Below are 27,335 nucleotides of genomic sequence, written 5' to 3' on the forward strand. Positions count from 1 at the left end.
CCTACTTGTTTTTTCAATCATAATGTTTTCATAATGGATGTTATCAATTTGAAAAGGTACCGTCCCGCGCCTATACATTCCAAACCCCCCCCCCACCCTGCCCCCCCCCCCCCCCCCCCAAACGCGCAGGGTCTTATCATCGTGTGGTCCGTCGGTCCCATGCGTTGTCATCACTTTCCTAAGGCTAGTGGTGCCGGCTGAGTTGGCACCCTTCTCTTCCAGTCACGAGTCCCTCCTCTCCCCCAAGAAGTCAATCCCACGCGATTAAGCGCGGTCAGTCGAAATAGCTCTGTCACGAGCCGTCAACACCCCATCTTGCAGACTTCACCGTACTATCGCCAAGACTTCATGACCTCTGAACCCACTCCATCGGGTTTGCTCACCGTACTCCGTAGCCTCATAATAGGTAACTGTTACATATTACATGTGAACATCGCTCCAGGTCTGATTGTATGTACATACGCATGTAGCCCCTAGCCCGTAGATTGTGATCATTGCCGTACTCGGTAACCCAAAAACATCTAGTTTAACGATTTCTAATTATAACGTTTGATTATATTGAATAGTGACATTTATAGACTGCCTACCTAGCTTTAAACGTGCCAATACGTGCATTAAGCATTATTTCATACTACATGAGTAATTTAATTAGTATTCTGGTATTCTTTTCCCTGATCGCATTATCAATTTTGATCCCCTCTGTTCGATCACTGTAACAGATTAGACGCTAGAAATAAACCCGATCCTCATCTCGGATAGGTAAACAAAGCATGTTACCCATCTGTGACTCATAGCTCATCACTAGTAGTGAAATTAGGATATTTGTCCCTGCCCCAATCAATAGGATCCCCCCCTGGGACACACAAACCCAATCTCCAGAAATAGTCTCGATGCGCAAAGAACAATTGCCACAATTTGAACCGGCTAGGAATATCCCAGAGTCCACTGGTCCGCATCATAGCATCGTGTTCTCGTTCCTTAATTAGGGCTTGGCCAACCGTCCTAAGCGGCTCCCCAACCGAGCCAGCGATGCACCTCGAGTCCTCATCCCCTGCACACTGTTGAATATCCGAAGGTTCGGGAGGTAAATTGGATTTGGTAATGAAAAGTTCGCCGGCGTGAGATCTATATCCCCACTCCGACAGTGGAAGCAACGGTACGGGATCGTCCACATGTGTTACCCGCCGATATGTTTGTGCTTCGTATTGCTTTCCCATACCGCCAAGATCGAAAACTGAATCAAGGTATTTGACGAATCCATCGTTGCCAACCCGCGGCTCGCCAAAAGTTGTCACAACAATGTTATCCCAGCCAGAAACGGCTTTGAGCTCCAACGCTGCGAGCGCTGCGACGGCGCCACCTAAGCTGTGGCCGACAAGGTAAATCGGGTAGTCGGGATGTTGTTCCTGTAATGGTTCAAGTGCTGGCAGAACGACGGTCCGGGCTATCTTCCACGATGCCAAGAAACCCATGTGAACTGTGCAATTCTTGCAAGTATGTTTTGATTCTTTAGGTGGTTCAGATCCTCCTTGATCTGGCGATGGGTATGGAACATATTCCTGAGGGATCGTGCTTAGGTCTACAACGGTATTCGTTATACTATAGGTGCCACGAAATGCGACGATAATTGCCCCTTGGTTTCTGTTACCCGCGGTATCGCCCTCGCTATCAGACCCGCTTGGCGACGTCCCATGATCTATAGCAATATAGCCACAGCTATCGCTCATCAAAACTCCGGTGTTCCATGTCGCGACAAGATCTAGGGTTGGGAATTCCTTGCATCGAGATGCACAGGAAAAGGGCGGCGTGATGCCAGTGGTGCCGACGCAATAAGTTATATCTACTAGGCGGGAGAGACGCTCGAGAGATGCGAAGAGGTCATTCGAGATATGATCAGCAGTCGTAGCATCGTTCTGTTCTCGGAGAGGGTACTGGTCCACTAGGGGGGACCCTGCCACGATGGTGGCTGTTAAGTACAATAACCACAAAGAGATCAGCATCGTACTATAGGGCAGGTTTGGTAGCGATTTCGGGTGCGTAGTGTCGAGAATTTCTGCTTGAGAGATTAATATCGAAGATAGCCATGTCCTAGAGAAGACAGGCTCGTGGCCTACGATGGAGAAGATTGAATAAGGAGGTGAGTCGGCTATTAGGTATTATATAAAATGATGAAAACGATGAAAATGAAGATGCTCTAAAACGCCAGATTGACGTTGTGTGGGTGCATTAAGCATCGCGCCAATGCTCTTTTTAGCAGGGTCTAGTTTATGGAGTCGATGTAATGTAATGTTTTAAAGTTATTATGGTTAAAAGGGGATATCGTTAACAACATTAACAGATGAGACGAGGTTCCTCCCTTGGCTTCTTAACGATCTGGCTATTGCTAGGGCTCACCTGCCCAACTCAATGCATACGCTGTTAACAAGTCAGGAAATGACGAGGGAGGTAACTGCTGTGGCCAATAGGAACCTTAGCTACTGCTAATAGTATACCTACTGGTAGTTGGTAACGCGGGGTAAGGTATACCGTTCTGGGGAATTGCTGGTACAAGACTTAGGTAATACCTAGGTTACTAGATTGAGCTTCCGCTATTCCCGTTCTGCTCTAACACACCTAACGTGCCTTCGCATGCTAAGTAATTAAGCATTAAGCTACACAAGTAGTAAGAATCTTGATTGAGCCTCAATTAAGCAATTAATAATAGGTAACTATCGATGAAGCGGCTTTTTATCTAGCTCTAACACCATCTCGTCTGATATAGGAATGTCCGATTAAGCAAACCCAACGTCTCGTCCATCTTGCTTGTGAATAGTCATCTATTCGAATCACATGAAGAGCTTGTATGATAATTACGTGTCGTAGGCAACATCAACTTCCCGTTGTTTCCTATCGTCTTTTTACCAACGCTCAGCGAGAAGGCGGTGGTGCCGGTTCGAGACTGTCGAAATCTCCTACAATCGGAGATTGCTTAGCCACACAGGTGGTTCCCGATGTAGAATTTGTGCAAGCCAGGTCTGGCCTGATGAGACCAGATGCTTCGAATTGAGGAACACTATACGTTGTTAGCTACCTATCTTGACATTGTCATCGCGTTGGGTAGAGAGTCAATATAGAAACAATCTACGTACTTTCCAGGACATGCTGCCTCAATCAAGGTTAGGCCTGCGATACCAGTTGTCTGGTAAATAAATGCAACGTTCGAGTCATCGCAGGGCCATCGGTTAGAGCCACTCAGCTTCGAGGTTGAATTGCGGCTGCAGCTGGTATTGATTCCAGTACTCGGATCATCGAAAAGGAACGAGGTACTATTTTTACCACTGTCTGTTCTATCCGTGTAGATGGTGAAGTTGGAAACGGTATAGTTGGCCGGGAACGTGCAGTCAGTGGCTTTAAGGCTCACAGGGATGGCGTATTTCAAGGCCTTCGAAGTGGCCGGCACGGCCAAAAGGCCTAGAAGCGCAATAGCGTACATTGTATGATTTATAGAAGTGAATTGGATGATGTGGAATTATGAAGCCGTGAGATATCTCGGGATTGTGCCGAGTTTTGTTGTGGAAGAATCTTAGTAGACTGTTCCTGATCTTCTGAAATTCGTGGATCCAGCACGCAAGTACCTTGTTTTAAGTCGAATCCTACATCAGCTTGGGGCGGCGTTTCTCCTAGCAGGATATCACTGTGCATCTGTGTATCTTTCATTTAGGTACGTGACATAGGTACCTATGTTTGTACCTTTCGTCCCTTCACAGATTATCGAGTACCGAGAGAGCCGAGTACGAATTTAAGGAAGTAGGACACGGCTAGACGTGCGAGTTGTGTTACAAATCATAACTCAATTAGGCGAACGATTCGCTACAGCTGTACGCTCCTTCTGCAAGATACCGCCCAGCAGTTTCCTGCGCGTATCCGCCAGGCTGGACCTGCAGGGGCTAGGAGCAAACAACATTACATCATTAATTTTCAAGCATGAATCCAAGCCAGTCATTTAACTGTATTTGCCAACCTGCACACTTTACAATTGAATTAAGTAGTTAACTAGCCCAACTTAAACAAACAAGATATTGTAAAGAGCCAGTCAACCAAAACATACCTATCAGCATACCTATCGTTATAAAAGGAGCATAATCTTAGCAACAGTAACCTTATAAACTGCAAATCTTTCTAAGATAACTGGTCATGTTTCTACAGAATCCCATTTTAATGTTTGGGTACTGGCTAGATAATAACCTATGTAAATTGATATATCAATACAAAGTTGCTCCCACTACTAGATATTGAAAAGCCGTGCCTGACAGTTGATTATACCTAATCTCAGCCATCACTATTTAGAAGGATCGTGTAGTTAAAAAGTGTTGAAGCATAGTTTTAGGCAATAACTACTAAAGAAACGATCGTGTCTGCTTTTATCAACTTAGCCATACATGTATATACTAGGTTACCTAAATAAAAGGTAAAACAGAATATAAGACCACGTGCATATGACTTTAAAGAATACCCAGAGCGGACTATTCCACATTTACCTATATGCATGCACATACCCATTTGAAGTATTTAGGTACAGTACTTTAAGTACATATATGTAGTCGACCCCGCCATCCCACTTGACGCGTCTTCTTACGGGCCTAAACTTCACTTCAACTTCAACTAACTAGTCCTTAACTAAAGCGCATATCCAAGCGCATGGGGGAAAGTGATATCATCTTCTTCTAATATTCAACATATGATGAGTTGATTCATCCGATATTATCATGGGCCTTCCCTTAAGAATGGACAACATTCACGCACCTACCGTTCCTGCGGGACCCTCATCCCGGCCGCTAGCAAATGGAAATGCAAAGCATCTCTCATTTGCTGAACTTCAGGCCAAGAAAGACGATATGGAAGCTGAATTAAAAGCCCTAAGTAGCGTTCTTGACTCGGTTAGTGGTCGCCATCCAAGCCCATTATAACACGGTCCTGATTCTATCTACAGCATGGTGTCAATATGGAAACGCCTTTGACCACGGCCGATGGATTTCCTCGGGCAGATATTGACGTTGCGCAAAGTAGGAGCTCCCTCCCCCCAACAGAGACACTCTTGAATTTGACCTAACCCCCTCCATAGTACGTACCACCCGAGCTCGAATCATCCGCCTAAAAAACGACTACAAAGACCTCCTCAATACCTTAGAGAAATACCTCCATGAACATTTTGCGAGCATACAAGATGCCGATGATGTCGCGCCCGCTTCAGCAAACCGTACCGAGATGTTAGGCGACTCGATCCCGGCAACTTTGGAGGAACCTTTCGCGAAGGTGAACAGCGTCGTTGCAGGCAGCCCGGCAGATTCAGCCGGCTTGAAGCCCGGAGATGAAATTCGAAATTTCGGCTACGTTAATAGGGGAAACCATGACGGCCTCAAGAAAGTCGCAGAGTGCGTCCAAGGAAATGAAGGTGTAAGTTGCACCCTACGAGAATTCGAGGCGCTAAGGCGGGGTTTAGGCCATAAGACTGATCTTCTATACAGCAACGGATTCTTGTTAAGATAACCCGCCGAATAGAATCCAACCAAAAGCAAGAGCTACAGCTGAATTTAACTCCACGGCGGGATTGGGGAGGAAGAGGCCTGTTGGGATGCCATATTCTACCGCTATAGGTAGTTTTAATGGTCTAATTATACCATACGGTACGGTATCAAACTATTGATTCTATTATAGATGCGAACATTTCCGCATCTTGCAATAGGCCACCTCTTTTTCTCGCATTGAATGGAGATAGCGCCAGTCGAGGCAAAGGCTTTTTCAACGGGTAGAGAAGACAAATAGTATTGATAATCATTGATTTTTTTCTGCTTGGGTAATTAATGATTTAGATGTGGTTTAGGTATGTATTCATACGGCACAACTAGGCAGCTTTAAAACCCGAACCAGTGTATGTAGGAGACAATCACGCCAGCAGTCATCCAACTGACATACGAAATGCTATTTAACTTTTGGCTAGGTTAGCCTAAATGCTGCCCAGCTTCCTTTGTAACAGGGCTGTTGACACAAAAGTCGTTGGGCTCGCCGTGTTACCAACTAGAAGAAACTACCTACCTAAATATCCGGCCAGCGAGTTTGCCGCAGCTCCCTTGCTAGTTGCCTAATGTTCACGCCCAAAATAAGCCTAGCACCTTGAGTCCCTAGTGAATCATTTTATTCTAGCTGTTAATGTAAAAGTCGAGTGCTGCCTGTGGAGGGTGAGTCAGCGAGAAGAGGGAAATGGAATTTCAAATGGTACCATGAAACGTTGCTAGTAAACGAATTTGATGGTTGCTATGGAAGGCAATAGATAAGTGCTAAATTCCACAGTTTAAACAATAACGGTAGCAACGTAAATCCTAGGTTTTTTTATTTTTAGATGCCACAAGGCTGAGGTATTAGAAATGTACTTTGTTAGGTACATACACATGTATGATTCACAATAACAGAAGGCTAGGAAATACCAATCAAAACAACAAATATATATAGAAATAGAAAAAAAAAAAGGTACAACTTCAGAGTCAGGTATATGTAAGGTAGGTATATTTTAGATAACCACGGTGTAAATATAGAGAGATATGCCGTTCCTGACGACTTAAATTCAAGTACCTTGCAGGCAAATGATAAATGGAACGATGCAAGTGCCGTCAGGCTACTCAGGTACGTTTTGCTATCAATAATACATCTGGAAGGTCGTTTCCTACCTCAAATGTGCGTCATTGTCGCCCATTCCGTTAATGCCCAGGTGATCACGTGCTGCCCCGCAACCGTGCACCCGATTTTTTTTTCCCAGAGGGAAACCCAACCTTATTAGATCTTCTTGCCCGGTCCCGCCGCCTCTCGAAACTCTCAAAAAAACATTAGCCCGCTCATCATTTCAACGACTATTTTACGAACACCCCCGTATTATTCTCCGCGATCTTGTCTCGATACCATCAAGTACGTCCGCCCGCTTCTCGATACATCTTCAATAACTCATATCGAGGTTGCAAAATACCATTCTACGCTTTTTTTCTTTTCCATCATTTAGTCATTCCCCACTAACGCCGAGCCTAGTCTTCCCCATCTTCTGTTTACCTCACGTCAACAGAGGATTCCACAATGGCTGCCGAGACGCCTACCTTCAAGCTCGTCCTTGTCGGCGATGGTGGTACTGGAAAGGTAAATATATTCATCCTCTCTGGATCTCATCTGCTATATCTTGACGCTTATCAGCCTTCTACCGGCATGTTAAGATCTATTTACTATGTGCCGCCCTGCGCATAATTTGCCCCGCCTTTTGCTCTTGATCTTGAAGACCATGTCACTGACCATGATTATTAGACCACCTTCGTCAAGCGACATCTGACGGGTGAATTCGAGAAGAAGTATATGGCCACTCTTGGTGTTGAGGTCCACCCCCTTGGCTTCACGACCGTAAGTCGGACTAATCCTCGCCTCGGCCTATCGCATCCGTCCTATCTGGCGCAAAATATCTAACGATAATTAGAACTTCGGCAACATCACCTTCGATGTGTGGGACACTGCTGGTCAGGAGAAGTTCGGCGGCCTTCGTGATGGTTACTACATTAATGGGCAATGTGGTATTATCATGTTCGACGTGACCTCTCGAATTACCTACAAGAACGTTCCCAACTGGCACCGTAAGCAGAATAGATCCCCGATCTCTTTTTCGTATTAACTCACAATTGTATCCCAGGTGATCTGGTCCGTGTCTGTGAGAACATCCCCATCGTTCTGTGCGGTAACAAGGTCGATGTGAAGGAGCGCAAGGTCAAGGCCAAGACCATCACTTTCCACCGAAAGAAGAACCTCCAATACTACGATATCTCCGCCAAGTCGAACTACAACTTCGAGAAACCATTCCTCTGGCTGGCCCGCAAGCTCGTTGGCAACCCTCAGCTAGTAAGTTCGACCGCTCCCGTCGATATTCACAATAGCTAACCTGATTAGGAATTCGTTGCTGCTCCCGCTCTTGCACCCCCCACTGCCGTGGTCGATGAGGCACTTCTCAAGCAGTACCAGGAGGAGATGGACAGCGCTGCTCAGCAGCCCCTGCCTGGTGAGGATGAGGATGATGACTTGTAAATGAGTTACGACGAGAGGACACAACTGGTGGACTACGAGGATTATGGTAATACTTTAAGTTCGGAAAGACAAGGGGGCTGCTTGTGCGGGCTAATGCAGAACGGCTGCGTACGCTCTGAGTTGGGGTCGATAACCTTTCATGGCCGTTGATTTCAGATGCATGGCTGCATTTGCAGCTTTCTAGATAGCAACCCCCCCAAATAGACAGTTATATGAGAAGGAATTGCAGTCTACTATTACGTACATAGGTGTTTCGCCTTATAGACATTTGTGCAATATGAAAATATACTGCCAACCCCGAACTATATTTAAACTTGGCCAGAAATACATGTCACATATTTACCTGATATGTGAGGTAGGTAATCAAAAGTAGATCTAGACCCAGTGCGTTTATCCCCGTGCTGGTTTATCTCACTCTTGCAATTTTAGGTAGGTACCTGGGTGTGTACATGTAGGTATGTAACCTAGTATGCTTATGATGCAAGTCATGGAGCCCGTCCAATCGAAATCGATCTTTGGACCCTAAGATAGTCTAGCGGTATGTACATAGGGATGCTAGCGTCGGATTAGATTGGGGCTCCAGCTTTTGCAGCTCAGGTCCGTTCAGGGCCGAACAGCGATAGAGGCCACCTAGAATGTCGCTAAATGCAAGTGAGAGAACACGTTGCTGTGTAAAAGGTCCACATTCAACCTCAAGAGCGACGATTTCTTTCCACCACTATCTATACAGTTACCTACTTCGGCACATCCTTTCCTTTACACTCTGGCAACTTCGGTTTTCTGTGGCGACTTTCAACCAGCTACTTTCAGAGCTAGACTAGTGATCGTAAAAATAAAAAAAAGATATGTGGCATCTTTAAAGATTCTATCAGAAACTCTCTTCGCATATCGCCAACCCCTCCATCGATTCAAGTTTTTTGATCGAGCTGGTTCCGCTCACTTTTTATGCTCATTCATAGGTAGCGATTAACAATCTAAATATCTTGTTGCATTTGTTTAGTCTTCCCGTTAGGAAAAGAATTCCTGCGGCACCGTCCCGCCACCCTCGTCGGCTGCCATGGAGAGCGCCTTCGCGAAGCCTACAAGCGAGGTCTTAGCCGCCTTTAAGGTAGACCCAAAGGCTGGTCTTACGGATGAACAGATTGCTGAGCTACGAAGTAAACATGGGAAGAACTGTATGTTGCAATGTTGCAATGCGCCAGATTAGAAAACAGCCAAGTCGATGTGTATGCTAACTTGCTGTAGCTATCCCGGACGAACCGCCGACACCACTATGGGAGCTTATTCTCGAACAATTCAAAGATCAATTGGTTTTAATACTCTTAGGATCTGCGGCTGTGTCCTTCGTCTTGGCTCTCTTTGAAGACGAAGAAAGTGGCTGGAGCGCATTTGTCGATCCTTTGGTTGTAAGTTTTACCCGCTTCTTATTTTGCGACCCAGAAGCTAACTTGGCCGGTTCTTAAGATTCTTACTATTCTCGTGCTCAATGCTGTCGTCGGTGTTTCCCAAGAAAGCAGCGCTGAAAAGGCGATCGCCGCGCTTCAAGAATACTCTGCGAACGTCGCTAGCGTGGTCAGGAATAATGGACATGTCTCGCGGGTCAAGGCCGAAGAATTGGTTCCTGGTGATATTATCTCGGTGGCTGTTGGCGACAGGATACCTGCCGACTGCCGTGTTATTTCGATCGAAAGCAACAGTTTCGCCGTGGACCAGGCCATCTTAACCGGAGAAAGCGAAAGCGTGGGCAAGGATAATAATGTGGTCGTGAATGATGAGAAGGCAGTCCTCCAGGACCAGGTCAATATGCTCTTCTCGGGAACAACCGTCGTGACTGGACGTGCTAAGGCGATGGTGGTTTTGACTGGATCGAATACTGCGATTGGCGACATCCACGAGAGTATCACAGCCCAGATTTCCGAGCCGACTCCTCTCAAGCAGAAGCTCAACGATTTCGGCGACTCTTTGGCAAAGGTTATTACGGTTATCTGTATTCTCGTATGGCTGATCAACATCCCCAACTTCGCGGACCCAAGCCATGGAAACTGGACCAAGGGTGCCATTTATTATCTTAAGATTGCCGTCTCTCTTGGTGTTGCAGCTATTCCCGAAGGTCTTGCCGTTGTTATCACTACCTGCCTAGCCTTGGGAACCCGCAAGATGGCCGCAAAGAATGCTGTCGTCCGAAGCCTGCCATCTGTTGAAACCCTAGGAAGCTGCAGTGTTATTTGCTCGGACAAGACGGGTACTCTTACAACGAACCAGATGAGCGTAAGCAAGATCGTCTACATCAACGCCGATGGTACCGACTTAGAAGAGCTTGACGTTGAGGGTACTACCTTTGCACCGAAAGGAGACATCAAGCATGACGGCAAAGTGGTGAGGGACCTTGCTCAAAGCTCAAGTACAATCCGCCAGATGAACGAGGTCGCTGCCCTTTGCAATGATGCTAGACTCGTGTACGATACCCGATCCGGTACTTTCTCTAATGTAGGAGAGCCCACCGAAGGAGCCTTGAGGGCTCTAGCCGAAAAGATTGGACCATGCGCACCGACAAACTGGAGACTTGAGGACAGCGTCCATCACGCTAGCGGCTGGTATGAAGCCAAGTTCCCTCGACTTGCCACATATGAATTCTCTCGAGACCGGAAAAGCATGTCTGTCCTTGTCCAAGCCGGCGACCAACAAAAGCTTCTGGTTAAAGGTGCCCCTGAATCCATTATCGAGCGCTGTGCGTTTACCCTGGTTGGTGCTGATGGCAACCGTGTTCGTATCGACAACAAGCTTCGTGATCTGCTCTTGAAGGAGGTCGTCGAATATGGTAACCGTGGACTACGAGTTATTGCCCTTGCTAGCTTAGATGATGTTGGATCCAACCCCCTACTTCACAATGCCAAGTCGACAGCTCAATATGCCCAACTAGAACAGAACCTTACCCTACTAGGTCTCGTCGGTATGCTGGATCCTCCTCGGCCAGAAGTTCCCGGTGCTATCAAGCAATGCAAGGACGCCGGTATCAGAGTTATCGTTATTACGGGTGACAACCGCAACACCGCGGAGAGCATCTGTCGCCAGATCGGAGTCTTTGGAGAATATGAGGATCTTAAGGGAAAGAGTTTCACTGGCCGAGAATTCGACAACTTAAGCCCTAGCGAGCAGCTAGAAGCAGCGAAACATGCATCTCTCTTCTCGCGCGTGGAACCCAGTCACAAATCAAAGCTTGTAGATCTCCTCCAGTCTCTCGGTGAAGTTGTCGCCATGACTGGAGACGGTGTCAATGATGCTCCCGCTCTCAAGAAATCGGACATTGGTGTTGCGATGGGATCCGGTACTGACGTCTCCAAGTTAGCTGCCGACATGGTCCTTGCGGATGACAACTTCGCTACGATCGAGGTTGCTATCGAGGAAGGCCGATCTATCTACAACAACACGCAACAGTTCATCCGCTACCTCATTTCCTCGAACATCGGAGAAGTCGTCTCAATCTTCCTTACTGCCGCCCTGGGTATGCCGGAAGCTCTTATTCCCGTCCAACTGTTATGGGTCAACCTCGTCACCGATGGTTTGCCTGCTACCGCCTTGTCTTTCAACCCCCCGGACCATGATATTATGAAGAGACAACCACGAAAGCGAGATGAAGCGCTCATAGGTGGCTGGCTGTTCTTCAGGTACCTGGTTATTGGATCTTACGTTGGTATCGCCACTGTTGCCGGATATGCCTGGTGGTTCATGTATAACCCCGAGGGTCCTCAAATTAATTTCTATCAGCTTTCTCACTTCCACCGATGCTCCACCGAGTTTTCGGAAATCGGATGTGAGATGTTCGGTAACGAAATGTCCAAAGCAGCATCGACGATATCTCTTTCTATCCTCGTCGTCATCGAGATGCTGAACGCTATGAACGCCCTGTCGTCTAGCGAGTCCTTGCTAACCCTGCCCCTCTGGAAGAATATGATGCTAGTCTACGCCGTCACTTTGTCGATGGCGCTCCACTTTGCACTCCTTTACACGCCCTTCCTCCAGAGTTTGTTCTCCATCCTGCCTCTGAACTGGAATGAGTGGAAAGCGGTGCTTATCATCAGCGCACCAGTTATGTAAGTTGTCTTCTTAACCATAGTTGATTCCGCAAAGTACTAATTTGTCACAGTATCATCGATGAAGTCCTCAAGGCCATCGAAAGGCAGTTCTTCATCCAGAAGACGACGGATGATGTTACAGAGGCCAAGAAGAAGGCGTAGCGGGGCATAGATCTAAGTTCTACATAGACTAGAGTAGACGTATTACACCGCAAATGCAAATTAGGCTGCGCAATATAGATGAATAAGAAATACGATGCATTCATGGAACGAAAAGTAGCATAAGAGATTCCGCGTGAGGTTTTTCATCTTGACTTTAGCCATCTTGCTTAAGTTACTACCTTTGATATCAGTACAATAACGGGCTATTTGCCATCTCGTGTCTGCCTCTGCTCATTTGCTATGTCTGATTTGCCTTGCCCCCGTAAATATTTCTTTCTAGTCCCTATCTATTCGTGGAGTTGACCAAACCACCCCGTTCGAATTACCATCTACCTTGCGTATGAGGTATCTAGTATACGATAGTAGACCTAAGATAGCACCGGACCAGATATAATATGTCTCTTAATCTTGTCGGCCCTTTAGTAATCGCTTGGTGACCTTATCCTTCTCAATAATGTACACATGCGCGCCCCAGCCTGATAAAGCATCTCGATCAACGGCGCTTAGCAGAGCCTGCGAGATTGTTTCGAAGAGGTCATCGGGGCCCTGGGTTGCGATTGTATATTAGCATGTCTTCGTTCACACAAAAGCAAAAGCTCCAAATTCGACGGGGCAGGATGCTCGTCTGCGCATATATTATAGGCCATGTATAGGTAGGTGGGTTTATATGGCTACTCACCAGATCGGGCTCCCACAAGCTTTCGCACATGCCAAACAGCTGCTCGGAAGCGGTGCCGCTGACGATGAAGTCCTTGGCGAAGTCGATGCAGCCGATGGAGTCGAAGCCGCAGATGAAGGGGTTGCCGGACTTGGGCTCGAGGCCGGCGACGACGGGGCTGACGAAGTAGGGGCCGAAGCGGCGCTCGTAGAGGGAGGAAGAGACGAGGTTGGCGAAGGTGGTGGGGGCGATGTTGCGCTCCTCGCGCAGGCGGTACATGTTCACCTTGTACCGGAACAGGTCCGACACCGTGGACACGTCGGTGGCCAGGCCGGTGAGCCCGAGGAATACGTCGCCGTACTGGAAGATCTTGGGGAAGTTGTTGGAGACGGTGAGGGCTTGCAGACCCAGACGCAGATCGCAGGCTATGGCGACGCAGTCCTTGCCTACCATGGCTACGCAGGCGCCGCCGTCTGTGCGTTCGCTCGGTTAGTTATTTGTTCTCGGCTTGGGAGTAGGAGTAGGAGTAGGAGTAGGAGTATGGGAGTGCGCACTTATAGAGAAGGGCGACGACTAATTCTACACGTTAGCTATATTATTATCTTGTTAGGTGGGAGCTTGGCTATCGTAGAGCTTACCATGGCGTCGGATGTATTACTGAAAAAATAAAAATAAAACGGCGAGGCTTGGTAGGACCGTGATAATAAAGTGTGTCGACTTTAGTTTGGCGGTTCGCAGATGATGTCTCGTCGGCGAGTAGCAGTTCGCTGTGGTGAGGATAGCTCAATGGCGGCGTGGGCGTGGGTGTGGGTGTGGGTGAGGGCGGGCTTGAGGTTTGGTTGTAGGTAATGGCAGCTTAAGGTACAAGACCAAAGATACGTTAGCGTTAGCGTCGGCAAGGCAAACACGTCTGGCGCGGCAGCTCAGCTCCAGATCGGGCCAGGTCAAGTCCGGTACGGTTTCTCGGAAAATTGACGGCTAATCAAGACTGGTATCACAGAAGTACTGTTTGTATTGCACAGAAGTATACTTGTACTAATAGAAAACATCAGTGCTCCGCTTGCCCCTCCATTATGGAAGCTACCTATGTACATAGGTACATACAACGACGCAGCTGCGATCTTAAGGGCTGATGTAATCGTACTGCTACCTACAACCTAGAGACATGTGGAAAAGGGACTTTTAGATATTCTTTCATATTCTACTGACAACTTTCATCGGACGCGTTTCCGTCTTTTGGAGTTAAATTACGTCGCTATTATCTAGTTAGACATTCAAGTTTCTAAAAAAGGTCTTTTAAGAAAGTCTAACTGGTCTCACTTGAAATATAGAATATCGTCGACCAGATCCTACAACACATGGCGACCAATGTCAAGGTTGTGGGAACGGACCTTAAGCAGGTGACCATTAAGGTCAATCCTGAAGCCTACCTGACAGATATTTTAGAGCAAGCTTGCGAGAAGCTCAAGGTCCCCTCCAACAAATACCTATTTAAACACAAGCAAAAGACGCTAGATCTGTCGCAGACATGGCGAACCTCAGGTCTACCACCCGGCGCCAGGCTCGAACTCATCGTCCGCTCTAATACCCCCTCCGCCATCAACGTCGCCTTGCAACTCCCGGCTCCCGAGTCAAATCTATTCCCGCCATTCGGTCGAATCACGGAGAAGCTACCGAGCGATATTGCGATATGGCAGCTTTTACGCCAGTTCGAGAGCGGCAAGTCGAGTCAGGGGAAGAATCTAAACATCACAGCGAGGGGCGTGGCGCAAACAAATAACGGAGCAGCCGCAGGTAGTGGACAATTGTATTATGAGACTCCGGTCCTGACGATCGAGAATAGAACGCTGTCAACTTTTGCCGACTTTCAGAAGAGCCTATCGCAGTTAGGGTACAATTCGGGAGGTGTCCTGATACGCCTATCTTTTCAGAAGACTGACAAGACGTTGGTGGATGCTATGGGAGAGATGAGTCAGTTCTTCAAGACAGAAGAAGCGAACCAGGAGAAGGCGCAGGAGTCTAGCAGTGAATCGACGACAAATAATGAGGCTGCCCCTTTAACTGATGCGCTGCCTTCGGATAGTGTGATGGGTGGTTCCTCAGAAGAGAAGCCGGAGACGGATGTGCCTGAAGCAACTCAACATGATGACGCAGACCTTTCTTCCGCGGCGCAAGCACCTCCAGTAGACGCTATGGACGTCGACGTCCCATCCGCTGATAGCCGCCCCGTCACCATCTTCTCCGCGCCCACCTCCGGTACGCCAGCTGCAGCCTTACGAGAAGAATCCGACGAAGTTTTTGCCCCACGCATCGAACATGCGCAGGCCCATCAAAGGCTGCTGAAAGCCGCAGGCGAGAACAGGCGCCTCCTTTCCGACAAGGAGCTCAAAGAAAAGGCTGCCGCCGAAGCAGCCAGGGTAGCGGCCGTCAAGTCTATCAAGATCAAGGTCCGCTTCCCAGACAACTTTTCCGCAGAGTGGCCCTTCGGCCCAGACGACACGGGCGCAACGCTGTACGCCGAGATCAGGAAAATTATGGCCAACGAGGCAGTGCCGTTCAAGCTGGTACTGCCGCCCGGCAAGACGGCCATCAAGGACGACAGCAGCCCCGCGAGTAGGCTCATCGGCGGATACCGCTTAAGCTCTAATACGCTGGTGAATTTCATGTGGGACGACAAGGTGTCTGCTGAGATTCGGAAGCAGCCGTTCTTGAAGAACAGCGCTGCTGGTCACGCACAGAAGGTGGTTGTTCCTGACGTTCCTGAAGTAGAAGTCGAGGACGAGGCGGGCCATAATGCTGCTAACATACCAGTGCCCGCACCCCAGCCAAGGGGCGAAGGTGATGGGTCTGGGTTCAAGAAGCCCAAGTGGCTGAAGGGGTTCGGGAAAAAGTGAAAAGGAATACGACGAACGATGTCTTGTGTGCTGGGTTTAGAATCAGGGAATCAACATCTGCTTGGAGTTTATGTAACATTATCGGGGACTTTTCACATGGCATATAATTCATCAAGAATTGATTCTAAGTCATGAAATGAATATAACTTGGCTTGCCAAATCAAGATTCCCAGGTCTTGTTCCTATTCGTGTCGTAGGCTATTTGGGATTCGGGTAGATAGCCGTGGCTATGGCAAAGCTAGCTATCATGTCCGTACCGATCCTCCATAAATTCATTAATGCCAAGACGGACGCCAGACCTCATGCCGAACAGTTTGCTTCTTTTTTTTGGTTCCCTCGACGCCCCGTTAAACCGCCATGATTTCCCACTCGAGATCATGTCGTTTAGTGACCGGCTCTGCGAGACTCGGCGATGACGCGCTGGAGCTCGTCGACCTTCTTCTTGGCACGGCCGAAGGTACCGAGCTGATAATTTGATTAGTCTTGGGATGTTTGAAGACGAAGGGACGTAGATAGATGCATACCCGCTTCTTGGCTAGCTTACGGGCTCGCTTGTCCTTGCTGTTTCGCAGCAGTTCGATGACTCGGCGCTCGTAGGGGGCAAGACTGTGGTGAAGCAGACGTTAGTGATTTGATAATATCAAGATATACCTTGAGGGCATTGTGTTGCGACCCTCGGGACCATTCGACCCCGAGTAGTGCACGGGTATCAAAGGGATATGTATATAAGTGTGAGAGAATGACTTACCCGGCAACCTCCTTGACGATGTCACGAACGAAGGCAGTACGCTTGCTGAGGTGGCCCTTGGTTCGTGAAACGCGAGGCTTGACGACGCGAGCAGTGGTTTTCTATAATTACCGAAGAATCCAAAAGTCAGCCCATTGTCCATCGTCTGCTATACTGCATTCGCGAAAGAAAAACATGATTGCAAGAGCAGAGATCCTCCACGAGGTGAGACGGGCGGAGACGACTCTTTGTTTCTTTCGCAAAATCTTTCTTTTTTTTGCTTTTCGAATACAGAGAAAGGCGGGCAGGTAGGTGGTTCATCTTACATGGCCGTGGTTGAGACCGATGGTGAGCCCGGTACGGGCTGGCGCTTCCTTTGCCATCGCGGAAGGTGTTGGTGGTGGTAAGTGATGGCTGTTGGGTTAGTAGAATTTCGCGGTAGGAGGAAGAGAAAGGGTATGAAAAGTTCCCAGGGCCTAAGTTTGGAGATTTTGCAATTGAGCGGGTGGGTTTGTGAGTGTGGGGCGGGGCGGATGTGGAAGAATTAAGCGAATTTTTGGCGGCTGGTTTTTATTGGCTAGCCTCGCCTCTATCTTCGAGATAGAGGATATGTGGTCCGTGTCCAATCATATCAGCAGCTTATCGATAATAATACTTAGGTACATGTAATGCTCATCTCATTGGAACGCGGATAGCGGATGGTTGGAATGTCTGCTAAGGTAGCACCGATTCACCGACGGTGTCCGTTCTTGTACACGAAAAGTCGTATTCGTGCTGAAGGTGTGATAGATGTATGCACGCATCGAAACCGTTCGTATCGTATCTGGTTTTCTTCGTCTTCTTCTCATACCTCTCAATTCGTTTTCATGACCACCATCAATATCATGATATCATTCACCGAAGGGGGAATCATTCGAACTATATGATCTTAGATGAATGACAACATAGCTGACGAAAATGAAAAAAGAAATGTGGATCGTCATTTGGCACATCGGAATGTCGTTTGTTACCAGGGTGCTGACGATATGACGCAGCTATCTAGTTTGTGTCATTACGGGTAACTTACGGGTAGCTGGGTGAAGCTGCTGCACCTATGCCTGCTATCAATTGACGTACCTTAGTAGAGCTAGGTTAGGTAGAGAGTAAGCTTAAGGTAGGTTTAGGTGCGCTAAAGTTAACTAGTTTAAAGTCGTGTCACTTCATAAACATTGAAACCACCCGATTAAAATGTTTACGAAACCTCGTCCGAGACGCAGGTAAGGAACTGCTCGCGGCCAGCTAGTTTTTTTAGCTGTTTTTTTTTACTTGGCTTTTTACATAGTAACAATCGTTTTTGTTAGGGAAGCAATTGTTTTTTCGCCTTGCTCCCTCCTCCCCCCCACTACGCCCATTCGCTATTGCTGTTCGCTTCTTTCCTTCGCAGGCTCGAAGTCAGCTCTGCTGTCACTCGTTCGATGTCCCCGTCTCTATCTCTCTTTCTCTCTACCAATAACTAGGGTACTGCTGCATGTCCCAACTTGCAGTATCACCTGCATCAACCATGCTCCCGAGGGGAGACACGTCGTCTTCCAGCTCATCTACCACCACTACATAGTTCTCTTGTCGTTGTTGTTGTTGATCATTATGTTTTGAATCGAGTCCTAGCCGGTTGGTTTTGGTGTCTTGGGTGACAATTTTTGCATCTTCACTTTTTCTTGGTCCGCATTTCTTGGCCCGCCCTTCATCACCATGCCCCTAGCCGTCTTGAACAACGATTCTCTTCGACCTTGTTCACATACTACCAGCTCCCTACGCGTTGCCGGTCAGACCAATTGGACCGCAGCCCTTAAGCTGAATCGAACCGCTCCTGATCTAGGTCTAAGCTTTGAAGATGCCCATGTATTTCGTAACGACTGCGAAGAGGCTTGGAAGACGTTGGATAATATAGCTGCCCTTGGTTTAACCTTAGAGAATAACGAAGAAGAAACGACACATTCGACTGAATTTCCTAAACTTACTTTCGAGAATGACGGGGCCGGTGTTGGGTACTCAGAACCTCTTTCACCGCCAGTAGGCCCATTTCACAAGTGGATGAAGAACTTACACAAGCGAGCACATCGTCCTGTTACACGTCGCAGTCGTAGTCGGTCCGAGTCTTTCCCCGAATTTTCAGAACACACGCTCGAAGATGAGACCTTATCTACGGACGGTCACAGGAAATCCTTCTCCGGTTCCTCTTTTGGATTTGTTACCGCTGTCAGAAGCGCCAGCGTCAGTCTTGCAAGCGCTAGCGTGATCACTCGGCCAAGGAGATATACTACACGATCGTCAGGCCATAGCAGGGCGGATCGTAGCAGCAGAGGATCGACATCGGGACCGCGGTTTTCCGAGGATAGCACGTGCCTTGAGCGAACAGTATCAAACGACCCAGGGGTGACGGAACGGCTACTTCAAAGGCGACGTATTCTAGAGGAGATAATCAACACGGAAGAAAGCTATATTGGAGATGTCAAGTTTCTCATGAACGTATGTATTTGCCCTGTTGACATCCTATCCCTAAGCTCCTAGCACTAATTCAACTTAGGTTTATGTCACCATATTAGCTTCTCTACCGTCACCGCATATGGGACTTCGCTCCTCCATCAACCGCAACCTGACAGATATTGTTGAGTTACACGAGGAGATTCTCGGCGAACTTCATCGAGTAGTACCTAACTCCGAGTACACCCAGCCTGAGCATATTCCGGTCACCCCGAAACCAACATCTTCTAAAAGCCATAACCGCTGGCGGAGTCTTGATTCTACTTCGGAGGACGATGGGGGTTCTTCTAGTTGGTTCCAAGGCATACCTAGTGTGGTAGCCGAGCCAGCTATTGCGGCCGAGGTAGCTCATGTGTTTGGCAAGAGGGTATGTAAACACGTTTTTTCGAGTGGCAGTTCTATTCTCAGTCCCACTGTAACCAGTGTTTTACGGCTTTACTAATATCATTGCAGATCAATCGATTCTTCATCTACGAAGAGTATGGTGCGAAATATGAGATGATGATCAAGGATGTCGCGTCCGCTCATCGAACGCTACCTGAATGGGAGACCTATCAAAAAGGGTTGGAAGCATTAGCAGCTTCGTTAGGCGCTACCAACTATCATCTTGACAACTCCAGAAAATCTTTGACTATTGGTGATCTCTTGGTTAAGGTGAGTCGTAGCGTTGTATTATGTCAAGAATTTCGCTAATAGCAAGAAGCCAATCCAAAGGATATGCAGATATCCTCTCCTTTTTGCCGAACTTCTCAAGTATACGCCCGTATGCGACTGTCCAAACTCACATATGGAGATCGAAAATGTCCTCATTCGGCTGCGCGAGGCTACCGCCGAACTTAACCGAGCCGCCGATGATCCACGAATGAAAACCACAATGGAGCAGACCTGGTTACTTCAGGATCGACTTGTGTACCCAAATCAGGTATGTGGCGTCAGCCCCTGTAGTTGAGTCTATTTCTAAATATGTAGCAGAAGCTAGATGCGGCTTCGAAGACGGCTATCCGTTCATTCGGACATGTTCGCCTATGTGGTGCCCTACATGTGTGCTGGCAGACTAAAGACGGTGCGGATGGCGCATATATGGTTACGCTCCTATACAAGGACTGCCTGTGCCTTGCTACAGCCAGTCGAGCAGACCAAATATATACCATTCAAGCTTGTATCTGTCTTAACGATATTAAGGTTGAAGAAGTGGACAATGGCCGAGGTAGACATTTCCTAGCCCATATTGTAGCTTCATCTTCGGTATGCTAACCAAATCAAGGTCTCCAATGTCACACTGCTCCCTTCTCATGGAAGCTCGTCTTCGAATGTGACCATCAACTCTACGAAATTATCATGACAGCTTGTTCTCCAAAGGAAGAACAGGAATGGCGTAGTCGTCTTACACGAGAAAACTCCATTGAATCGTATGAATTATCAGAACCTATATTCTATAGCTCAATCTTCCTCGACATAAAAAGTCTTGGAACAATCTTTGGAAAACCAGGTAGGCACAGAGTTCACATTTGAAGACTTGAGAAGACTTGAGATGTTTTCTAACTCCAACCACAGGCACCGTTGCTCGTCGTCTTTCCATTCATAGAGCCACTACCGTTGGGCCGAAATCGCCATTGTGCCAAGTTATACTTAAAAATACAAGTACGATGAAGGCTAATTCATCGTCGACCCCCCCGCAAATCAATCGCTCGCAATCGCTGCTGACGACCAATTCTCGTATCCCCGTTCTCACCCCTTCCCGGGGAGAGCGAGCTCGCCTTGAGGCTTTATTAGCCGATGTCTGGAGCCGCAAGGTGTTACCTTTTCCCGGCATAACATATCGCTCGAAAAGCGAGCACCTTGTCCGTAGCTCAGCCTCGACTGTTATGCGAAAGTTGAGCGTCGCAAGCATCACAAGCTCTTTTACGAAGCGCTCCATAAGCGCTGCCAGTGTACCAAAGTCGAGCGAAGAGGAGCTCCCACATTACAACGGCTCTGTTGACAATCTTCCCCGTCTAAACAGTGACAAACCAAAGTCTAGACTCCTTAGAGTCAGTACAACTGATGGGGATATCAAGCCAAGACTTCCAATGATTCGGGATGAGGTCGAGCATCTTGGTAATCCCAACCCGGATATTTCATCGGCAATTGATGCGTGCATACAGCCAGAAACATTGAAGCTCGAGCCTTTGAAATTCGACCTAGATTGGCTAGGAGATGGAATGAGCGCTCATACTTTACGATCGTCACCATCATCTAGGCACACTCGACGGGATAGCAGGCAGACGACACTCTCAACAGGATCTTCTCCGTCATCCATTGGGGATGAAGACGCTATCTACCACGGACTTGGAGCGAAACATCGTCTACACGAAACATTAACTAATATTAAGCCTATAAATAACAAGTGGGCAAGAGTCGGCGCCATCAACAGGAGTCTGGTGGCGTCTGGCATTCGAAGCTTCTTTAGATGAGGGAAGGCAACTTCAATAATTGATAACAGGGTTGGGTATAGATACATGTTCTGGACGGCTTTTGGCTTGGGATTATACCATTCTTTCTTTTCCTCTCTCTCTCTCTCTCTCTCTCTCCATAATGGCAGGGGAACGGTACCGGATTCCGTGAAACGCTTTGCTTTTTTATCAGTTGCCTCGTCAGGCTTTCGGACCTAGACAAACTATGATTATACCCAGGAGCAATTTAGTTAGGTAGAACAATGAAAGTTCTTGTGTTACTTGCGAGCGGCGGTATTTTGCCTGCCAGCCAGCCAACCCAGCGGTTATACCGGTATTCCGGAATCTAGTAACAATATGCTGTTTATCTCATGGAATGCAGCCTTACCTGTCTCACCACCTTACGTTACTACATACGTAGGTCAGTATACTATTTGGGTGATATCCGGTAGCCCCCGTCTAATGCGGCGATACGAAGTACCTTGGCAGCTTGGGTAAGCTACATAGGTACATAACATCGATCTCCTTTTTAGGGGACATGTACCCAAGTACCCTTGACGGCTTGGACTGGAACTATGTGTCTTTTCCACTTTATTCCAGAGCCTTCGTGTTAGCCTCATTCTGCGTAGGGTAGGTACATACGTACCTAAATTAATACGTAGGATACAAGGAAAGGTTGTTTATACTTGGTAAGGGAGGGGGCTAAGACAAAGAGCTTCTATGTAAATTGACTTGTCGATCCCTGTCATAAGCTCCGCCTGTGACGTAAGTCATTTTCGCGGGGAGCTGACGCAGGAACAAACAGTATACGATCAGAGGGGTAGCTACCCGTTTGTACGTAAATACGTAAATCAATAGGTGAATGATGACGTAGTTGCTATTATTTAGCAAGAGCATGCCACATGATGATCGAATGTGCAGACTAGACAGGGAAACAGCAGCTTTCCGGTAGCGTATTTGAAGCTTCGGTAGCCTAGAGCTACTTCTTCATACTTTCCTTTGTTACTCCATCCATTCCAACATCTCTTGACAACATAACCATCAGCTTGATACCCACGACTACCCACGACATTCATATCTATTCCAACTTCACATCTAACATACCAATCTGACCTACCTACCCCTAAGCAGTCCCAACACAAATCGCCCAACATGACTAAAGGAGAAACCACCCAAGTCAAGGTCCACTACAAGGGCAAGGAGGACGACTTCATCATCTTCATCGATGACATCGAAACCTACAAGAAGTGGAAAAGCGACAAATCTGTTCCCATGGCTCACTTCATTTCTGCCTTCAAGATCTTCGTGACACACAAGTAAGTCTTTACCTTGGCATAGCCATGCCATCCTTCCCCTCTTAAACAACCTGCCTTTCCAAGCACAATATCACTCTACCTTTACCAAGGACACCACGATATATATGGCCCATAATCGGCGGCGGCATGAAAGGTGCGGGCTGTGATGAGGCAATGCAGTTGGCCAGCCCCTTTCACCAACCGGTAACCGCCCCGGCGCTTACAAGCTGAACCGGTGTTACCCACACTTCATCTCTGCAACACTCGGCCCCCAAGCGTGCGACCCAAGCCGCAACCCGGCGAAAGATATAGACCAACGAGATGCTACCTCAAATCTCGCCTTAGACGCCAGGAGCCAACACAGACCCCATCCAACTCATGCACGCCCCCAACGTATGTCCAGCTTTGCCGACAGCGGCTAACATGATATGTCCAACAGACAAGGAAATCAAGGCCAGATGGACGGAGCATCCAATAGTACACTCGAGAACGAGTTTGGTGTCTCCAACGAGGATGAGGTTATCAAGAAGATACTAGAGTCTGGCACAATTCAGGAGTCTGAGGTAGGCCGCCTCCCCTATAGCCCAACAGTAGAGAATGGCACGATTACTGACAATAAATCGCACCAGTTTCCCGAACGCCAGGGACCCAAGAATGACGCTCAGAGAGGCTCCATTGTTACTGGTCAGGTTTCCAGATAAGAGTCGTAATTCAACTCACCGACAGCGCTCGGTGCAACCTGGTACGCTGTTCCATTGCACGGCGTCAAGCTATCGATTGGGAAAGCAGCGCTCAGGTGAGTTAGGGATGTCATTGACTAAGTGTTACAATGACTTTCTAACGAAGGCGGATTTCGAATGTTATACTCGTGGAATAGCTATCATCTACTAGCTAACGAGTAATATTATGGCGATAGATCTGCAAAATAGTCGTAGCTAGCGACATATAAATCTTAGCGAAATAAGTTGATCGAATATTAACTAATGCACCAAGTGAATCTTTATGTGAATAATGTGAAGATAATCTATTATTCCTTATGATGTCAATTAAATGGCTTTTTCATAATGGCTAGCTATATACCTACCTTCTAACTAACCCAATCCTGGTCTTCTCGGCCGAGCCTCATCTCATCCACACTCATCCACATGGCGTTTCGTAACCCAGTCAAATTGCCAGCATCTGAAACGACGAAGCCTAGGTCCGCGCGATTCTACCCCGTGAAAAATTTACGACGAAGCTTCACTCCTCCTTTTTTTGCATGTCAACCATGGAACGACATCTTGCGTCTCTGTTTCCAATTTCCGTTTCTAATGAAGACAGGTTATCGAATACGAGATTGAATTTGGATTTGTGCAAGGTTTCACAACTCTTTGGTACGTATTATCGCCGACTTACTGTATTGCACTGCATTGAGAAACTGCTGTGTAGGCGCCACATGCGAACATGGCGAGATGTTTGAGATGTAGTGTAGTTATAAAAGTAGTGTACATAGATAGGTTATGTATGTATGTAGGTATGTATGGATGGATGGTAACCTTTGCCTCACCGCCACTGCCCAGCGCTTCCGAATATAGGCAATTCCGTATGCGTAGTAATCATATCGTAAACCCGTCCTCGACATCGGGCCAACCCCAAGCAAGACCAGGACCACAACATTTCGGAATAGCGTCATAATTCGTCCTCCTCGTATACACCCCCCCCCCCAGGAACTTTGTAAAATCCTAAAAAATCAGAAACGTCAAAAGCCCAAAAAGCAGGTTGGTAAACGCCGGTGTTGGTATGTTGTGTATATCTGCAAATGCCATAGTTCCACAAGACAGGGAAAAGGGACCACGTAGGGTAGTTTCAATATATGCTTTCTTCGTTATTTAATAGATAGTGATTATATATGCATATACATCGGGGTATTTCATTCCTTAGAAGGAGAAATAAGAGCCTGCTGCTCATATGCACGGGGGATCTCGCTTCCTCCCTTCCTCACAACATTAGGGGTATTTCGAGGATTAGCGCCCACGTCAAACTAGGGGAGCGTACGTAAAGGATAAAGGGGTGAAAATAGAAGTTAGGTTGCCGTGCACACGCGGCCCCGGGTGCATTTTGCTTGGCCAAGAGTGAGGCAGTCGCCGTTCTACCTCTACGCCTTGGATCCCCCGGAGCGGCCTCGCTGTGGCAAAGTCCATGGTTTGGCACACACAATCTAGTTGACGGGTTAGCTTTTGATGCTCTAAGATTCATGACGTATAGATTGAGAAATAAACATACCTCGCCTTCACTGTATGCCCAAAAGTAAGCCATCATTGCCACCAGATAGTAAATAGCCGCGTTGGTGCCCTGGTAGATAAGAATCGAGGCGAGTGCAGCAAGCGGATATGTAGCGAGACGAGCCTCCATGCTCCTGTGGATCGATGATCCGGCGATCAGATTCAACGGCCATTCCCAAGCAAATATCAATATCCCCAAAATCAGGTTTACGATTTGCAGTGCTGGAACCGGCTTAACGGCCGGGTCTAATGCTTTCGTCATAAAGTCGAAGAATATCTTAGGCCAGAAGAATGCTTCGAGCGCGGCAGCAACTTGATCTAAGAGACTGTTAGTAGTGTCGCAGATTCCCGTAGTATTAAAACACATACAAGCTGCGGCTGTGAGCACGATGAGTCTGGCCCAGTGGTTCTTGATAAGCTTTCCCATTTTGAAAATTCCTTCTCAGAATTCCTCAATAAAAATCGGTCCTTTTTTGTTCTTCGATATTCCAAAGCTCTTTCTCGTCCTAGTTTCTCTCTTCTTCCTGAAGCCCCAAACGATCCAATCGCTCAGCCCTCCTAAAGAATCCAAACAAAACACACACCAGGTGCAAACGAATGTTGACTAGCGAACGAGAGAAGGTAATGCCGTCTCGAAAAATCAACAATCGTGAAGTGAATGGAAATGCCAGGTAGCCGGACCTGCTTGGCGAAGAATAGAAGTGTCGATATTAAAGAAGGTTATCAACGGCGAGTGCACAGCGCTGGCAGCCAAGAGGGAGAAGTAGAAGAAAAGAAGAGGAGATGGGGACTAATTAGGGAATATCCAAGCCCGGATGGGGCACTGAAAAGCTATATTGGAGGGCCGATAGCCTTAGCTCTCTTATCCCCTGCCGGGAGCTGTGCTCCCGTTGAGGGAGGCTCGTGTCAGGACCGACTGATCTGAGCCGGGGTTGTATCGTGTATCTGGCGTTTCTGGGCCGACAGTGCTAAGCTTCGTTCGAGACCCACGTTCTTGAGATCTTGTCTATAACTCCAGCATGCATCCGAGCGGCATCGAAAATCTTTAACGACTCCTTTACGGCCCCTGCCTATGAATTGATGTGTATATGATCCGCAACCTTATCTAGCAGTGGAGTGTCAACTGGGTTGAGGCGATATAAGAGAGCAAGGTAGTGTTTGAAGTTGTATCTCTAAGTCTTCGTAGTTGCTCCACAATGTCATAATTTCATAGCTCGTCCAAGTCGTTCTAGTGCCGGGGGGCTTGTGAAGCTCAAGCTCGTCGCATGGGAGAAGGGTTGAGGATCAAACAGGGTGATGATACTTAGGAGGTGTCCCGAGTTTCTTGATGTATGGAATGGGAACTCCTAAAAGTCTCCAGGCACGAGGTGGCATGTAGAGGGTTTAAGAAAGAGACCAGGAAGGGTGGGTCTTTCAAGAAGCGCATAGAGTATCACCAGCCCATCCCGAGACCGCCGTCTTTAGAACCAATACCTAGATAGCCAAGATCTATGTAGAGAAGACCTACGTACATATTGTACCCTGCTTCATGATGTGCAGAATGGGCGAATAACAAATAACCCAAAATAGTTTAGAGTCTGACGATTATCGACCGTAGCAGCTCTCATCACAACCTGGGCTGCCCGGGCTGGACAAACCAGGTTGGATACAATATGTGAACCAGCAGTCGATTGGGTAAAAAGAGTACCAAGCTGCTTGGCCCGGATGTGCGGGTACATGAATAGGCGGTAATGCTGCATACTTGTGGCTATGGGTATTGGGTATTTGGTATATTGGGTATTGCGGCCGTGAGGACGGTCGTAGAGAATAGCCATTATCGAGGGAGACCAATGTGATTGGGCTTTTCGTCGGCGGCTACAATTATTTGCATAGCCAATAAGAAGCTTTTCTTGGGTGCTTCCGCTGCATAACAACCCCAATCTCCCCCCATCTCTGGAATCCCTGTTTTCAGGGATTAGATGGGATAAAGAAGTTATGTATGTGGTTTATTCCCAAAGTCTCCATATTCTTTGAGCCCTCATCACCCCGGCAATTCGAAGCTTTTACACAAGAACACTCTCAATCTCACCTCGTGGATAGCTCCTTATCCGAGCCTCTGCTTGCCCCTCGTGACGCCTCGACTGGCTTAGGTTGGCCGCTAATCGACTATCGAACGTTAGATCATTAAAGGCCAGGGCAATTGAGATTGAGGCAGTGATTCCGGCCAGCTGGGTACATAGGCATTTCAA

General features: G+C 47.6%; 11 protein-coding genes across 11 annotated transcripts; 6 read left to right on the forward strand and 5 right to left on the reverse strand.

The window, feature by feature from the left end:
• Positions 1–83: 83 nt before the first annotated feature.
• Positions 84–2,629, reverse strand: F4813DRAFT_347190 (alpha/beta-hydrolase). The gene has a single exon (XM_049241929.1). It carries the CDS (start codon positions 1,998–2,000, stop codon positions 789–791), a length of 1,212 nt encoding a protein of 403 aa, XP_049103286.1. The 5' UTR covers positions 2,001–2,629; the 3' UTR covers positions 84–788.
• F4813DRAFT_347191 (uncharacterized protein) lies at positions 2,630–3,871 on the reverse strand. The gene is made up of 2 exons (XM_049241930.1): positions 3,129–3,871; positions 2,630–3,052 (listed from the first exon to the last, which is right to left on the reverse strand). Exons 1-2 carry the CDS (start codon positions 3,470–3,472, stop codon positions 2,908–2,910), a joined length of 489 nt encoding a protein of 162 aa, XP_049103287.1. The 5' UTR covers positions 3,473–3,871; the 3' UTR covers positions 2,630–2,907.
• Positions 3,872–4,599: 728 nt separating this feature from the next.
• On the forward strand, positions 4,600–5,154 carry F4813DRAFT_347196 (uncharacterized protein). The gene is made up of 2 exons (XM_049241931.1): positions 4,600–5,042; positions 5,102–5,154. The coding sequence occupies exon 1, from the start codon at positions 4,746–4,748 to the stop codon at positions 4,944–4,946; it is 201 nt and encodes a 66-aa protein (XP_049103288.1). The 5' UTR covers positions 4,600–4,745; the 3' UTR covers positions 4,947–5,042; positions 5,102–5,154.
• Positions 5,155–6,740: 1,586 nt separating this feature from the next.
• F4813DRAFT_347204 (GTP-binding nuclear protein GSP1/Ran) lies at positions 6,741–8,387 on the forward strand. The gene is made up of 6 exons (XM_049241932.1): positions 6,741–6,936; positions 7,054–7,158; positions 7,321–7,413; positions 7,487–7,640; positions 7,697–7,902; positions 7,951–8,387. The coding sequence occupies exons 2-6, from the start codon at positions 7,099–7,101 to the stop codon at positions 8,083–8,085; spliced, it is 648 nt and encodes a 215-aa protein (XP_049103289.1). The 5' UTR covers positions 6,741–6,936; positions 7,054–7,098; the 3' UTR covers positions 8,086–8,387.
• Positions 8,388–8,760: 373 nt separating this feature from the next.
• Positions 8,761–12,426, forward strand: F4813DRAFT_347205 (calcium-transporting ATPase sarcoplasmic/endoplasmic reticulum type). Its single transcript, XM_049241933.1, has 5 exons — positions 8,761–9,044; positions 9,098–9,260; positions 9,331–9,491; positions 9,550–12,176; positions 12,230–12,426. The coding sequence occupies exons 2-5, from the start codon at positions 9,143–9,145 to the stop codon at positions 12,318–12,320; spliced, it is 2,997 nt and encodes a 998-aa protein (XP_049103290.1). The 5' UTR covers positions 8,761–9,044; positions 9,098–9,142; the 3' UTR covers positions 12,321–12,426.
• Positions 12,417–13,853, reverse strand: F4813DRAFT_347207 (proteasome component PUP3). The gene is made up of 4 exons (XM_049241934.1): positions 13,617–13,853; positions 13,533–13,551; positions 13,000–13,451; positions 12,417–12,866 (listed from the first exon to the last, which is right to left on the reverse strand). Exons 1-4 carry the CDS (start codon positions 13,617–13,619, stop codon positions 12,723–12,725), a joined length of 618 nt encoding a protein of 205 aa, XP_049103291.1. The 5' UTR covers positions 13,620–13,853; the 3' UTR covers positions 12,417–12,722.
• A 281-nt stretch (positions 13,854–14,134) lies between these two features.
• Positions 14,135–15,988, forward strand: F4813DRAFT_347208 (GLUT4 regulating protein TUG-domain-containing protein). Its single transcript, XM_049241935.1, has one exon. It carries the CDS (start codon positions 14,337–14,339, stop codon positions 15,870–15,872), a length of 1,536 nt encoding a protein of 511 aa, XP_049103292.1. The 5' UTR covers positions 14,135–14,336; the 3' UTR covers positions 15,873–15,988.
• A 76-nt stretch (positions 15,989–16,064) lies between these two features.
• F4813DRAFT_225631 (ribosomal protein L36e) lies at positions 16,065–17,139 on the reverse strand. Its single transcript, XM_049239851.1, has 4 exons — positions 16,926–17,139; positions 16,621–16,721; positions 16,397–16,478; positions 16,065–16,337 (listed from the first exon to the last, which is right to left on the reverse strand). The coding sequence occupies exons 1-4, from the start codon at positions 16,980–16,982 to the stop codon at positions 16,257–16,259; spliced, it is 321 nt and encodes a 106-aa protein (XP_049103293.1). The 5' UTR covers positions 16,983–17,139; the 3' UTR covers positions 16,065–16,256.
• Positions 17,140–17,968: 829 nt separating this feature from the next.
• F4813DRAFT_225656 (Dbl homology domain-containing protein) lies at positions 17,969–21,773 on the forward strand. Its single transcript, XM_049239852.1, has 7 exons — positions 17,969–19,104; positions 19,163–19,486; positions 19,573–19,773; positions 19,823–20,041; positions 20,092–20,326; positions 20,384–20,608; positions 20,674–21,773. Exons 1-7 carry the CDS (start codon positions 18,328–18,330, stop codon positions 21,570–21,572), a joined length of 2,880 nt encoding a protein of 959 aa, XP_049103294.1. The 5' UTR covers positions 17,969–18,327; the 3' UTR covers positions 21,573–21,773.
• A 606-nt stretch (positions 21,774–22,379) lies between these two features.
• F4813DRAFT_347232 (shwachman-Bodian-diamond syndrome protein) lies at positions 22,380–23,839 on the forward strand. Its single transcript, XM_049241936.1, has 3 exons — positions 22,380–22,867; positions 23,286–23,409; positions 23,476–23,839. Exons 1-3 carry the CDS (start codon positions 22,704–22,706, stop codon positions 23,545–23,547), a joined length of 360 nt encoding a protein of 119 aa, XP_049103295.1. The 5' UTR covers positions 22,380–22,703; the 3' UTR covers positions 23,548–23,839.
• Positions 23,840–24,980: 1,141 nt separating this feature from the next.
• Positions 24,981–25,534, reverse strand: F4813DRAFT_385863 (PRO41 protein; the record flags this gene model as incomplete). Its single annotated transcript, XM_049246316.1, has 3 exons — positions 24,981–25,043; positions 25,109–25,425; positions 25,477–25,534. 3 exons carry the CDS (start codon positions 25,532–25,534, stop codon positions 24,981–24,983), a joined length of 438 nt encoding a protein of 145 aa, XP_049103296.1.
• Between the last annotated feature and the right edge of the window lie 1,801 nt (positions 25,535–27,335).

Source organism: Daldinia decipiens (assembly GCF_022478715.1).
Source record: "Daldinia decipiens strain CBS 113046 unplaced genomic scaffold F4813scaffold_4, whole genome shotgun sequence".
Classification (NCBI taxonomy): Eukaryota; Fungi; Ascomycota; class Sordariomycetes; order Xylariales; family Hypoxylaceae; genus Daldinia; species Daldinia decipiens.